We start from the raw sequence: 16,219 nt of genomic DNA, 5'->3' as shown, positions 1-16,219 counted from the left end.
CCAAAACTTCATTGAATATACTTTTTTGTCTATTTAATCATATCTAACAGTCTGATCAAAACTTTGATGGTCTGATTAGGCGATGCAATACAAATATTATAAGATGCAAACATACTTCATATTGTGTACATATGTCAATCTTATGATAGATATTTTATGCTTTTAATAGTCTAAATGAACACATTGTATACTTTTCTTTGTTCATTAACGTGTCTGGTACAGGTTTTTCTTAATTTTTAATTATTTTTTTAAAAAATAAATAATTATTTGAAACTTTATTAGGGCCGATTTTTTAACAAATAGGAATGGTTTGGCATACAATGTCAAAAATGATGTCGTCTAGGTACTAAAACTCTATTAGAAATGGGTTTCACAATATATTGTGCTTATTAAAATCGTTCCAATGACAATTTCAAATAAAGTAAAACATCGTTATCTTTTTACCTTTGGAACGACTATTTAAAAAATTTAATATAAATTTGCCACTTAACATATTTTTCCCCATTGATCTTCTCCTTCCCCTTTTTTCCTTCCTCCCCCAATCCTTCCCCCCTCCCTCCTGACTGGTACCCCTTACCCCCCCCCCCCCCCCCAAATTGATTGAAATCACACCCAACTTCATTTTTTGTGCATGAAGTAAACAGTCCCCTGCTCTTCCATTTTAGGCCTTGTGAAGCTTATGCTCTAGGTTAGTTTTTTTTTTTTTTTTTTTTTTCGGAATTCTTTTTTTGGCTGCAATAAGTGATGATCATATTGGAGTTCATTAGTATTTGTTGAAGTTATTGATGATGATGATGCTTTATTAATTAATCAGATAATAATATGTTAACTGAATAATATGATTAGATGATATAGCAAATACAATATAAAAATTTTAAAATATTAAATATGTGAAAGTATAAATTAATTATTATTAAATTATTCATATTATTTGAAAACTTTAATATCAACTTTAAATATATAATTCTAAAAATAAATTAAAAATAATAAAGTTGAATTGAAATCATTATAATAAGAGTATAGTAGTAAAAAATAAAGTTAGATTTATTTATAAAAAAGCCAAAACAGGTGCTTCTAACTTTTAGCCAACAAACATTTTTCTTAGCCGTTTTAGAAGCAGAGGTTGACATCTCAAACAATCAAAAGTGCTTCTTAGGAGCCAGAATTTGAAAAACACTTTTCTAAAGCACTGGCACACACTCCCGAAATAAATTACAATAACTCCTAAAAAGTGAGACAATCACTCACATAAAAGTGAGATAATTACTTATAGGTCTGATGAAACTTAAACTTATAACTTCGAACTTATCCATGGGACATCTGTCTTAGCTTTGACCACTAGACAAAGACATCATTGGTACTTATATTCCTTTTAAGTTGTGGAATTACACTTTCCCAGAATTTTTTTTTTTGAAATTATATCTGCATTCCTTATGCGAATTTTCCATTTATAACTATATCCCTTTTGTTAGATATTGGATGAAAATAATATTGACGTCAATAAATTTTTTCATAAACTTTCAATTTTACCCTTCATTTAGCATACCGTATAATTTATTAACAAATATACCATAGTAATATTTTTTTTACTTATAAAATGATAAACATGATGTACATGAATTCAAAAAAGTGTAATTATAATAAAATATTATTCATACATGATTGTCGGTGGCTATTTTTTTACTTATAAAGTATTTTTTTTACAAAAAAATTAACTAAAAAACAATTATATATGACAAAAATAAAATTAAAATAATAAATTAACACACCAAAAAAATAACGACAAACTTTAAAAACGAATATATTTCAAATGACAAAAAGGAATTTGGGACTGCATAGTAAACCTGATGACTTATGGGCTATAGTGATGAAGGCCGAATGCTATACCAAGTCCAATTTCGAAGATGCTCAATGTAGTAGTGGCCACGGCTGGTTATGGAAAACTATTCACAGTTCAATCCCATGGGTCATTGATAGTGAATTTTGCGCGCAGGGAATGCAACAGACTGCCTCAACTTTTGGCTCAACGTGCGGCATCGAACAAATGCAAGGATTATTTTCAGACATGTCCGACCTTTTTGAATGATTTGCTACAAAATGATGTGTATTTTGAATCTAGTAGTTAGATTAGATTATCAACTGTGATAATCCTTAGGGTAAATTACATTCACCTCTGATGAGATTTGACTTAATTATAAATACATTCTCGTTGTTTGAAAAATTACAAATTACATCCATCACTTGAATATCTGTCTAATTCAGAGCCCATTTTGTTAAGCTGCGCTGGATTTCCATCCAAATTTTATAGCGAATCGATTAAAATGCCCTTTTAAATTATTAATTATAATTTTATAAGGTTTTAAAAACATCTAAAATTTTTATATAGAATAATACGCTCTGTGGATGATTTATTTTACTCATCCTTAAATTCTTTTACATTTTGCGAACATTTGGTTTTTTTCCTAAAAAAATCAGCAAGCATAAAATAGTAATTTTACCTCACAAATATAAGGGCTGACATAATTATTTTTCATTTGATAGGGGGGAATTATAATTTTTTAAATAGTAAAAAAGTATTTATAATCTATACTATATAAAAAGAAAAGAAAAAGCATTTATTCTCTCTCACAAATGACTGTTATGAACCGCAACATCAATTTTATTGTTTTGCCAATAATACTTCTAAGTTGGTTTTTAATTTTTGCTTTCTTTCGTTTCTTTTTTAGAAATATGATGTATTGGTTTATATATATATATATTTTATTTATAATATATTTTAAAACGTAAAATATTATTCATTATATGCACTCAAGGACGTTGTGCCTAATTATATCAAATATCAAGAAAGATAGGTATAATTTTACGAAATCCTAAAACAAATCCAGATCAAGTACGCAATCAAACGCACATAAATCATCACAACTAAATCCCTGTCTTCAATCAATCAATGCATTCTGCAGCCACCCAACAAATATAATTAGAACTCCAACCAAACTTTTAACTTAGTACAACAAAACAATCACAAACCATAAGTGATGAAACAACGTTGTACAGTATTACTACTACAATTACAGCGTGGTGACATATACAGACAACCAGCATATCATCTGCCCTTGAGCAGAAGGAAGTGCTTTGGCGAGTAAAGTCTGAATAGAGCATAGGCTGAGATGGAAGATATGATCACCGTTAAAATAGCCGCAATAACGCCACAGGCCAGAGCCCCACCAATTTGGATGCAAAACCTGGTGTATCTGTTGCACAACTTCATCCACTGGAAACTTTTCTCGCCAGTAAGCGCCAGCACTGACGCCTGCACGGCCGCCGTGTTGGCAGCAAACACCACATAGGACGCTGCCTGTAATTCCTAGAGTTATAATATACATTCGAATGTTTTTTCCTTCATTAAATCGATTATAATTATTAATATCAAATATTTATATTTGACAATTACGACAATGACACGTTCGAACCCATTATATTAATTGAGCTAAACATCATTGATATTTCTGAATGTTTCTACTTAGGATTTTTAATTTTTTTATTGGACTTTTTTTCTTATAAGAGTGATAAATAAATTAATATAATTTATCAAGCAATGATTCAATACAATCAAACTACAGAACTACAGAACTACACAGACCTTCATGTGGAAATGATATGTTGTTTAAATTTTTTGTTGTATATATCACTACAAAAAAAATCAATTATTCTGTATATTATAAATTATTATGATTTAAAAATTAGAAAAAATTACAATTTTTAACTCTGTATGTATTCATTTTGACAATTCTAATCCTATATGAATATATTTTACTCTTTTGTCCTGTAAATCTAAAAATTTTGCACCTTGAGAATAAAAATAGCGTAAAAAAATTACAGTCAGTTAAGCTGATCCTTATACTTTTCCGATAATTTTAGCAAATTCCTGCAACTTTTATCTTCAATTGGTCGGATTTTTAAAATTACAAGGCAAAATTGTCAAAATCGATTCGTATGGAACTAAAATTGTCTTCCCTTACTTACAGGACTAAAATCGCATTTTTTCCTAAAAACTATGTCAAAACCATGTGAAAACTTAAATTTTAATCACAATTAATTGACATTCGTCATTATATTACCTATGGTTGAAAAATATTTGTCATAATCTTTAGTTGTAACTGATGTTCGACTAATAATCTTACGCAATCATAATTAATTAATATTCACTGTGAATTTTTTACTTTGAACCATATATAGTAATTAATCATAAAAAAAAGCTAAATATAATCTTCTAATGCTTCTATACTTTGGATTTAATTGAACAAAAATATCTTCTAAAACTTGAATATCTGACGATTATGAGAGCTTCATCAATTAACCATTTATTTACTTTATTTGACAACTGTTCATTGAAAATATTCAATTTCAAATTAGCCACCTCCACAAAAAAACATTAATTACGAGTACATATAATAATGTGTTGCAGCTGCATAGCGTGTGATATGCACTCATACTATTTTTGTATGTATGGATTGCAATCACATGTTATTTAGGTATGTGTAGCAATCACATGCTGTCTGATCTCAACCATAAAAAACGTACAGAACTAGTTATATTTATTGAGTAATAATTTGCCTTTTGCACCTCAACATAAATGCATTTTGTACTTTCTCCCCTTAAGTTTACAAAATAGCTTTTTACACCATTGAAACCCAAGTTTTTTGGCCCTTAGCATCGAGAAAATCCTTTAACTGATCGACAGGGCCATTTTTGTGCTTTTAAGGATTTTTCTTCTATTTTTTTAAAATAAAAATATAGGTCCCGTTCGACGTTTTGTATTAATTATTTCCATCATCTAGCACCGCGGGTGTTTTTGAAAACAAGATATAAGAAAAAAGTTTGAGGATGGCTATGGAGTAAGATGATGAAGTTTTTCTTTTTCTTCCATAAAATTGAGAAAATAATTTGAATAAACAAAATAATTTCCGCTCAAGGTGAGGTTTCAGGTGACAATTTCTATGAAAAATGATGTAGGTGCAAAGTGACAAGGAACTTTAGTTGGAGGGGTGCAAAATAACATTTTCTGAAATTTAAGGGGCGTAAAGTGTAAAGTGGCAAACACCACCTGTCTTTAGAGGATGGAAAAGAGAAAATAGCATTTTTGCACTTATAACTTAGGGTTTTTCATTTTTGATCTTATTGATTAATTACATAATTTTTATTTTTGGTCCCGTAACTTTAAAAAAATAGCAATTTTGGTCCCATGACACCTTTCCGTTAGATATTTAATGGAAAAGGCCACGTGACTGTTAAGTGCATGTGATCAAAAGTGCTATTTTTTTAAAATTATGCGACCAAAAGTGAAAATCCTATAACATATGGGATAAAAAATGCAAAAGCTCTAACGGCCTTTTAGTTAAAATATATAATGAAAATGTGTCATGAGATCAAAAGTGTTACTTTTTAAAAATTACAGAACCAAAAGTAAGAATTTCGTAATCAATATTACCAAAAGTGAAAAGAACCTAAATTACAGACAAAAAGTATCCTTTTCCCAGATGAAAAATATTGTCAATTACCTTTCATCTATGTATGGGTGACTTAGATTTTTAGTCCTATACTTTTGGCCAAAATTAATTTTGGTCCCTAAAATTTTCAATTTTGATCTTTAATCTTTATAAATTATTATGATTTTTTTTAACCGTTAAAATTGAATTTAAATATGTTAAAAAAAGATGCAACCGAATGGACCAAATTTTAACAATTTGTAAAAACTAAAGAACAAAATCGTACATCAAAAAATTAAGGACCAAAAGTGTAATTTCCCCTCTTTGTATAGTAGGTAGAAAGTTTTTGCTTTCCGATAATGAATACTAATAGCATTTATTATTACAACAGTTTTAAATAGGCCACCTCTCACCATCCCAACCACTTACATTTAAGATGTTCAAAATATGACTCTCCTTTTCGTCTTAAGCTCGAAATTCTCAAGATAATTTAATTATACACTATAGAAAAAGAGTATATTATAAAGAACATGTTAAGTGATAATATAAAATATTATCATTAATAATCATACATTAAATAATAAAAAATATTTTATCAAATATAATAATATTCATAATATTAATAGTGACAATATTTTCTTAAAAATTATCATTAGCAATAATTATGTGAAATTATCACTGTTAAACTGTATATAATTGTGGCATTGCAGTGATACCGAATATAATTGTCACTATAAATATGTTATTAATTGTTTATAGTGATAAATTTATGTATAATTTTTTAATTAATAACTATGTTTGACAAAATTTACATTATTATCATTATATATATTATCGATAATTTTAAAATTTCATCTAATATTTTATCATTAATATTGTTTTTTGTTTTTTTTCCTCTTCCCCACAAAACTTTGATGTGAGTATTTTTTTTTTATCGAAACAAATAAATATTTGAATTATCAAAACATTCTAATCATCCCTTCTCTCTGATTTAAAAATAATGTATATCTAACAAAAATAATACAATTTATTTAAACAAATCACATGAAATGTTGATTGTATTTATCATCTGATTATCGTACAATCTAAATGAATTATACGATAACTAGCCATATATAATAATATTTATATCGTGTGATTATTTGAATCTAATCATAAAGTCCTAAGCAAATCTACTAGAAAAGAGAAATATATAATTCCCGGCACTAGAAAATATATAAAATCTTGTTGTTGTTAATTATCATAATTAAAAATAAAAAAGTGTATTAATCATTAATGGCTATCAATCGTTGCTTTTATCATCAAGGCCAAAACATTAACTACAGTTAAAAATCATAGTAAAATTTTGACTATAATCAAAATCATAACAAATATTAATTAATCATAGTCAAAACGTAAGTTTTTCATCAATTTTGACTTATACATTGGATCGTATTGATTCACTGATCGTGATTATTTACGATATAGAGAATTAAAATTCATTTTTTTTGTAGTGGGTCTTGCTTATTATGAAATTGAACTAAATTAATGCAAAAACCAAACTAATTTACCTGGTCCAGAAGGTAAGTTCCCCAACGCAGATATGTGTAAGAATTATCCGCCAGATCTTTTCTGAAACTCCTAAATAGTTGGATCAAATTATAAGCAGCTGCAGCAGCATCAACCCACACTAAAACACTAAACCCACCAAAAAACAAGAAGAAAGAGGAATGAGAGTCCCAGATCAGTAGTAAATAAACACAGACAAGGTTTGACAAAATCATGATATCATCATCAAGACAAACACATTAAACCCTAATTGAAAAAGACAATGATGGATGGATGCACGTACTATAAAGCGTTCAAGTCTCTGAATGTTGCTTTTCTGGCGTATGTGTAGAAGAAAACTTTGGTCTGAGAATCGAACCCCACAAGACAGGCAGTCAGTACTAAGAGAACTGTGGACAGAACCCTCAGAAACGTTTCTATTCTTGAACTATGCATATCCGCTAATTCTGATCACCGAAATCTATGGAGACCACCTTCTTTATTTATGTTGCCTAGAGAGAGAGAGAGAGGAGAGAGAATGCAAGAAAAGGAATACTAAGGATTGGTTATGACAGGACATACGTCAAGACTCTCAAGATAAGCAAAATTCTGTATTGGGACTTAGGGTGTGAAGATGAGTTTTTTATTTGATATAACTGCAGTATATGATATGATACTTTTAATTTGAATTTTGACTAATTTGTTATTATGTTTTTTTTAGCATTACGTGGATTGAACCAATACATCAAATATATATACTAAGAACAGTAAATAACAAATTACAATAACTCTACAAACACTCATAATAATTCAGGTAAAGTGATACAAACACTCACATAAGATAAAATAAATACACACACGTCTGGTGGAACTCGAATCCATAACCTCGAATTCGATCAATTTTTTTATATGTAATTATTAAATAGATGATCTTTAGAATTTCAAATTAAATATCGATCAAATATGCTGATTACAGTTCAACTTAAGCTTAATTCTATTATTTTCTGAGGATATTAATGCACGTCTCTCTCCCATTTAATTTCAAACCGAGTCTGATATATTAAGTTTCTAGATACAATACAAAATCTTTGGAGTGATTTTTCCCATTCATTTTTCAACTTAATATCCAATAATTTGTAAAACTGATGTTGAAATGGTCGAAATACATAATTCTTAGTGATAATTACATCCATACCCCTTATTTATGGCATATTTATATAAACTACTTATATTTTTTAAAAATTATACATACACCCATAAAAAAATATTAACATCATTTAAACAAACCCATCATATTTGTTTACAGAAAATACACACATACAATCCCCTACGAAAAAGATAGAAATAATTTATAGAAATAGACTATAAATTAAAAAATATAAATGTTTTTATCCCTATTTCTTAATGTTTTCTCTCCTCACATTTTCTCGACACGTTCAAATGTTAACAAGGGCTACTCATATATAGTTTACTTGGTGAATGGATTTTACGTATGAGTAGTATATGCTACTTCAAAAAAAAATAAAATAATAAATGAGCAAGAATTACTAAAATATAAGATACGATACACCCAAATCTGAATTTCGAATAATTATTAAAACGACCCACGTCAAGTTGGGCCATCGATCTGTGCCAACTTCATTGAAGCATTAATTGCAGCTAAGTAATGAAGAGTATGAATGTGCAGTATCCTGCCAGTGAAGCCTACTTTATTAGTGAAGGCTTTCTGACTTTGAGATCATAAATTCCAATAATACTAATATGTTAGTTGATGGGAGAATAAATTGAAAACTCATAATTTAAACACACTTCACTGATGAAGTCTAATTTAATTGACGAAGTTGAGATCCCATGATCTTAAAGGTCATGAGTTTGAATTTCGCTTTATGTGTGGGATGTAGATTTTTTACAATGAAACTAGGGGTATAATGCGGGAGTGTGTAGAATTAATTTAACACCCCGACCCCCCACCCCCGGCCCCAACCAAACACTAATTTTTTGATGCAATTTAGTATTTAGAGATAATTTAATAATTACACGATAATTCAAATCGTATGGTTTTAATCGATTGATCTTCTTGTCTCCATCAGCAACCTCCCAACTCTTAAATATTTAAAAAAATATTTAAGAGTTAATTTTAACTTATAGTGTCTATTAAAATAGTAATTATTATTTTATTATAATAATAGATGTTGGATATTATAAATGATTAGTTATTGATGATTGAAATCATGTCATAAATATTGCAGCTGAGTCATTCCAATAAATAAAAAAATAAAATAAGAAATATTATAACACATTGCACGCTAACGTTCTACTGATTAGGTTATTTTCGGTCACTAATTGTAACGTAATTAATCTCTAGCAACTCTTTTTGGTTGATTTTGGATTAGGTTTCCGTAGCGTCGGTTCTATCATAATTGCACATGCTAGGCCTCGTTCATTAATAATTTAAATACCTATGGAAAGCAACGAGTTTTTGGGTAAGTTTATAAATTATTTAACATATTTCATCAAATGTGGAAGACTTTTTAAATATAAACTAGCAATGGGAAAACATATTTATATTTTTTAAATTAACTATAAAATTCAATATATATAGACAACAATATAGTACAAAACAATTTTAATAAAATAGTTGTTCTTACAAAAAAGTATATTCGAAATAAAAAACAATAGTGTTATGTTGGAATGAGCAAATTCTTTTCATAAATTAAATCTTTATTGTTACGAATCGATCCAATTTATAGTTATATATATATGTATGTATGTATGTCTATATCAAAAAAATCATCGAGCACCCATTAACTAAGTTATCTCATTTATATTAACGAAATCATCATTTTAAATAGAGCAAAAGGTTTAGCCAAATGGATATCTAATTGCGCAAATTTTACATATAGCAAAAATGTTCAGTGCATTAAAAGTTATAATTTAATTAACTGTAAGAAAACAATATTACCTCAATTGAATTCATCTTATTTCAAATTTTTAATGTTTACTTTTCTTAATGTTATGATCTGTTTTTTTAGTCTTTCAGTAATATCAAATAATATCCCCTCACATCAAATATTGTAACCAAAATATACATGTTTCTCATTATAGTTTTATTTTATATTTCTTGTTAATTATTTATGAATTACATACACCAATACATATGTACATGTGCATAAGTTATATAAATAGCTTTTCAATCAAATTCAGACAATGCAAAATGAGGAAATGAAAAGCAGAGAAGCACTTCTGAAACTGCAAAAATTACAATAGGGTGTGTGGCACTTTTGGTCCCACAGTTTATGAATTTAGTACATTTAATCCCGTAGAATAAATATTGTAGAATTTTAAGTTTCATACGATAAAAATTGTGGCACATTTAATCTCTTATGATATAAAGTTGTTTATATCATACGGGACCAAATGTGCCACTAGTTTTATCGTATGGGACTATGACTCTTATCCACTTCTATTGTATTCCCCTACTCTTTAACTCACAAATTATATTTCAGCAACTCAGTTAATCTAACTGTTGAGAATATATGGCCCAAATGATCCCGGAGCCCAAAACCCGAATAGAGCCCACAACCCATCAGTGAAGGCCCTCTACCCGCTGACCCGACCCTAACATGTTACCCGACCCAGGCTGCGCTCTTAAATATCTTTACCTAACCCTAATCGGTCAAAACCCTCTTTTCTCTCTCTCTCTTCCGCCGACCCCTTCCTCTCCTCTCTCTCTTCCTCTCGTCTCCGATGACGGTTAGAACCGTCTCCGATCGGTCGGTTTCCGAAGCCAACTTAATGGCTTCAAGGAAACCGCCCAACCGTTACATCCCCTCGGCCGTTACTTGAAGAGATGTATATATTGGGAGTCTCCTCCTCCCTTTCGGGGATGCGCGATACTGAAATCTGTTTTCCTACATTCACTCCGATATCTCTGTGAGTTCACTGTGTGAGTGTTCTTTGGCCTTCTCGGTAACCTCTCTGGTCTTTGTGACCCGTGTTCAAAGGGTGGTTTTGGTGAGGTGCAACCGTGGGTTGTGAGGGTCTCTTTCGGGTTCTTGGGAACGGTACTCTTTGGTGACCGAGTCCCTCTTTCGGTTTACAGATCTGGCTTAATACCTGAGCCAACTTCAAATAGTGATTTTACATCTTCTTTTGTTGTATATTTCATTCTGTAAATCTTTTATTTTCGGGCTGTAATTTCTAAGGAGTTTTACTTTATATCACTGTAATAGTTGATAGGTTTCTCTGTGAAATCCGAGTACCACTGTGAGGGTTATTCCCTACAGTGGTATCAGAGCCGATTCTCTGATCTGTGCTGATCCTGGTGGCGGTAAACTTTCGGAAACCCCTCCTCTGGTTCTCTTTCTGTTTTATTTTCTTGCATATATTACTGTCGTTATTCTTTTCTTATATTACCCCTGTTTTGCCGTGGTGAAACCCCCTAATATCCCTCCTGGCCGGACCCTTGAGGTCGTCGGGTATCTGGACGGGACTTAGGCTGGTGAGCCTCGGTTCTGTTTCTTTCTTTTTGCCATATTAACTGTTCTTTACCTGTCTTGTTTCGGGTTGTTTTTCTTTGAATATCGCCTATATCTGATTGTGGTCTATTCCTCTGTTTTAATATAACTTGTGCACTGTGTGTATGTATAATCCTGCTACTGTTATATCTTTGTGATATCTGGAATTCTTGTTACCGTTTTCTGAAATTTATTTGGTTCCCTGTAACTCTGTTTCCTAAAACTTACTTGGCTGTTTAAGTTTCTGGTGGTAACTGGTCATATTTTTCTTTCTGATCTGGTATTCTCTTTGTTCGTTTTAAAACCTCAAACCTTTTTTTTTTCGATTAAAACTCTTCAGAATGGCTGGTTACAGTCTGCAACCTTTTGATGGAAAATCCGATTTTTCTATATGGCAACAAAAGATGAAAGGCATCCTTATACAACAAAAAGTTTTCAAAGCCATTGATGGCAAATATGTGGAAAATATTTCTGATGAAAAGAAACAAGAAAATGATGAGTTTGCATATTCTTCTATTGTTTTAAATCTGTCCGACACTGTTTTACGAAAAGTTGGAAAATTAGACTCTTCAAAAGCCCTGTGGGATAAACTCGAAGATTTATATACTGAAATTTCTCTTCCTAATAAACTGTTTTTATTAGAAAAGTTTTTTAGATATAAACTTGATCTGTCCAAAAATATTGATGAAAACCTTGATGATTTTACGAAGCTTATTCAGGATATTAAACTTACGGGTGATAAGTACATTGATGAATATTCCCCCATTGTGTTGTTAAATGCTATCCCTGAATCATACTCTGATGTTAAGGCTGCCATAAAATACGGTAGGGACAGTATCAATATAGAAACTGTAGTAAATGGTTTAAAGAGTAAGGAACTAGACCTTAAGATTAATAAACCTAGCCAGAATCAGTATGAGATTAACTCTGTCAGAGGTAGACCTAAGTTTAGAAATCAGAATTCCCGTTACAATAGCAGAAGCAGAAGTAGAAATAAAAATTACAGGAGTAAGTCAAAACCAAGAGAAACAAACCTTAGGGATAATAAAATCAAAGATAGGCGCTGTTATAACTGTGGCACTAAAGGTCACTATATTAAAGACTGTAGAAAACCTAGACGTGAGAATAGAAACTACGATGATAAAGAACAAACCAATAATGTGTCTATTGAATCTAATGGTGAAGTATTTGTTGTTTATGAAGTGAATTCTGTGAACTCATTTGACATGCATGAGTGGCTTATAGACTCAGGTTGCACCTTTCACATGAGTCCTTTCAAAGAAATTTTCACAAATCTGAAATATGAGCACATTGGTTTTGTTTCCATGGCAAATGAGAAAAAATGCGAGATTATGGGTCTTGGTGACATCCCACTTTGTTTTGATGGTTATCAAATGATTTTGAAAAATGTCAGATTCGTTCCTGATTTAAGTCATAATCTCATATCATGTGCTGCATTAGAAGAAAGTGGTTTAGAGGGCAGATGGGGCAAAGGCCTCATGAAAATTATGAAAGGATCTTTAGTTGTTTTCAAAGCTGAAAGAAAACGAAATCTTTACATATGTACTGCATCTTATAATTTTGCTGCATCAGTGTCTAACTGTGATTTCACTACTTTGTGGCATAAACGATTAGGCCATATCAGTCAAAAAGGCCTTGATTTTCTAAAAAGAGATGGTATTCTAAATGATAGAATTGACAAAATTGATTTTTGTGATGAATGTGTCATGGGCAAACAACATAGGGTTCAGTTTCCTTCATCCCCATCCCCAAATCCATCTATGTCTCCATGTGTTTTAGATTATGTGCATGCTGATGTTTGGGGTCCTAGTAATACACCCACCCACGGTGGAAATCGTTACTTTCTTTCTATCATTGATAATTTTTCCCGTAAAGTTTTTGTCTTTCTGATGAAACATAAATCTGAAGTTTTTGACAAATTCAAGAAATGGAAAATCCTTGTTGAAAATCAAACGGGAAAAAGGTTGAAATCACTTAGGACTGATAATGGATTAGAATTTTGCAACAAAAGTTTTTCTGATATGTGTGAAGAATTTGGTATTAAAAGGCACAAGACAAACCCCTATACCCCCCAACAGAATGGAATTGCTGAACGTATGAATCGTACTCTTCTTGATAAAGTTAGGTGTTTGCTGATTAGCTCTGGGTTACCTAAAACTTTCTGGGGGGAAGCAGTCTTAACTGCTGCTCATCTTATAAATCTATCTCCTTCTGTGCCTCTACATGGAAAAACTCCTGATTTTATGTGGTATGAAAAATCACCTGATATGTCATCCTTACGTGTGTTTGGTTGTGCTGCATTTGCTCTTCAAGAATCTGATAAACTTGATCCAAAATCTATTAAATGTGTGTTTATTGGTTATCCTGAGGGTATCAAAGGATATAGACTTTGGGTTAGAAGTAAACCAGGTTTTAAAGTTCTAATAAGTAGAAATGTTACCTTTAATGAGAACGAAATGCCTTGCTTAGAAAGAACCCAACCTCTAGGAAAAGATTCAACTTTTAATAGAATAGAATTAGAGGATAACCAAGAAGGGGAGGAATTAGGAGAAAACGAGACAACACAATTAGATAATGAAGAACTAGGAAACAACCAAGAAATAGTAACCTCAGAAACTCAGAATCAGAATCCTTTAGACCACTATCAACTCACTAGAGATAGAGATAGAAGGCAACCTAGAATACCTAGTAAACTTAGGGACTTTCATACAAGTTTTAACATAGAATCTGTAGAACCCTCTAGTGCAGAAGAAGCTTTAAAATCGGACAAATGACTTAGTGCTATGAAAGAGGAAATGAAGTCCTTAAAAGATAACAAAACATGGATTCTTGTCCCTAAACCAAAAGATACTTCTATTGTTGATTGCAAATGGCTTTTCAAGATAAAACCAGAAAACCCCATCAAATATAAGGCCAGATTAGTTGCAAAGGGTTTTACACAGAAAGAAGGTATAGATTACAATGAAATCTTCTCACCAGTTGTTAAGTACACTACTGTCCGTATTATACTTGCCCTCACTGCTCATTATGACTGGGAATTAAAACAAATGGACGTGAAGACTGCCTTTTTGCATGGTGACTTAGAAGAATGCATTTATATGAATCAACCACTTGGTTTTATTGATTTATCAAAACCTGACTATGTGTGCCTATTGAAAAAATCTCTCTATGGCTTGAAGCAATCTCCCCGTCAATGGAACAAAAAATTCGATGAGTTCATGCTATCCTTAAATTTCATTAGAAGTCAGCATGATCATTGCCTTTACTTTAAATATGAGCATGCTTCCCCAATTTTCTTAGTCCTATATGTGGATGATATGTTAATTGCAAGCCCCAGTTCACTTCTTATATCGTCTTTACAAAAAGATTTGTGCAAAGCTTTTGAAATGAAAGATCTTGGAAATGCCAAACAAATCCTTGGTATGAGTATTAATAGGGATAGAAAACAGTTTTCCATTTTTCTAAACCAAAAATCATATCTGGCAAATGTGCTTAGAAAATTCTCAATGGAAAATGCTAAACCCACCGCTGTACCTCTAGCAGCTCATTTTCAACTCAGCAAAGAGCAAGCTCCCAAAACTATTTCTGAAAAACAAAAAATGGAGAAAATTCCTTATTCGAATTTGATTGGCTCTGTTATGTTTTTAATGGTTTGCACTAGACCTGATGTTGCTTATTCCATTAGCTGTCTCAGTCGGTTCATGTCTAACCCTGGTCCTCCTCATTGGGAAGCTCTTAAATACCTGCTTAGATACTTACGTGGATCTGAAAACGTCGGTATTTCCTTCTCTAGATATTCTAATGATACTCGTCTTATTGGTTATGTAGACTCCAATTATGCTAATGATAGAGATAGCAGAAAATCTACATCTTCATACATTTTCACTTTGTGTGGTTCTTGCATTAGTTGGAAGTCTCAATTACAACATATTGTTGCATTATCAACCACTGAAGCTGAATACATAGCAACCACTGAAGCTTTTAAAGAAGCCTTATGGCTTGACGGGCTTATAAAAGAAATTGGGTTTTCACAAGAAAAACTTATAATCTTTTCTGACAGTCAATCTTCTATTCAATTGTGTAAAAATCCTGTTTTTCATGATAGAACAAAACATATAGACGTTAGGTATCATTTTATTAGAGATATTGTGGGTAGAGATGTCATAAAATTAGAGAAGATCAGTTCTGAAGAAAATCCTGCAGATATGGGCACCAAATGCCTACCGTCAGAGAAATTCTGTAAGTGTTTAAAATTACTCCATCTTAATCCTGACTGAAAGTCTTGTATATAGTTCTGTCCTGCAGGTACACCCACGGAGGACTTATTTTTTGGCAATGATGAAAAAGCCCAGATCCAACACCCCTGACCTACCCATTGGGTATTTGGTCCACGGTGGGGTATGTTGAGAATATATGGCCCAAATGATCCCGGAGCCCAAAACCCGAATAGAGCCCACAACCCATCAGTGAAGGCCCTCTACCCGCTGACCCGACCCTAACATGTTACCCGACCCAGGCTGCGCTCTTAAATATCTTTACCTAACCCTAATCGGTCAAAACCCTCTTTTCTCTCTCTCTCTTCCGCCGACCCCTTCCTCTCCTCTCTCTCTTCCTCTCGTCTCCGATGACGGTTAGAACCGTCTCCGATCGGTCGGTTTCCGAAGCCAA

The 16,219-nt window shown here is 31.7% G+C and overlaps 1 protein-coding gene across 2 annotated transcripts; it reads right to left on the bottom strand.

Moving 5' to 3' along the window:
• Positions 1–2,931: 2,931 nt before the first annotated feature.
• LOC105155678 (CASP-like protein 2C1) lies at positions 2,932–7,649 on the bottom strand. 2 transcript variants are annotated; one of them, XM_011071598.3, is made up of 3 exons: positions 7,318–7,649; positions 7,037–7,163; positions 2,932–3,364 (listed from the first exon to the last, which is right to left on the bottom strand). In XM_011071598.3, exons 1-3 carry the CDS (start codon positions 7,467–7,469, stop codon positions 3,104–3,106), a joined length of 540 nt encoding a protein of 179 aa, XP_011069900.1. In that variant the 5' UTR covers positions 7,470–7,649; the 3' UTR covers positions 2,932–3,103. The 2 variants fall into 2 exon arrangements, with proteins under 2 accessions (XP_011069900.1, XP_011069901.1); XM_011071599.3 differs by having other exon boundaries at positions 2,932–3,355; positions 7,318–7,645.
• Positions 7,650–16,219: the final 8,570 nt, after the last annotated feature.

This window comes from Sesamum indicum, linkage group LG2 (genome assembly GCF_026168435.1).
Source record: "Sesamum indicum cultivar Baizhima isolate 11 linkage group LG2, ASM2616843v1, whole genome shotgun sequence".
NCBI lineage: Eukaryota > Viridiplantae > Streptophyta > Magnoliopsida > Lamiales > Pedaliaceae > Sesamum > Sesamum indicum.
The sequence above is the reverse complement of the archived record's forward strand: the minus strand, read 5'-3'. Positions and strand labels throughout refer to the sequence as shown.

Coding starts and splice junctions, on each gene's coding strand:
- LOC105155678 (XM_011071598.3), bottom strand. CDS start 7,469: ATGCATAGTTCAAGAATAGAAACGTTTCTGAGGGTTCTGTCCACAGTT. Junction 7,164..7,317: donor AGAGACTTGAACGCTTTATA/GTACGTGCATCC, acceptor TGGTGGGTTTAG/TGTTTTAGTGTGGGTTGATG. Junction 3,365..7,036: donor GAACTTACCTTCTGGACCAG/GTAAATTAGTTT, acceptor TTATAACTCTAG/GAATTACAGGCAGCGTCCTA.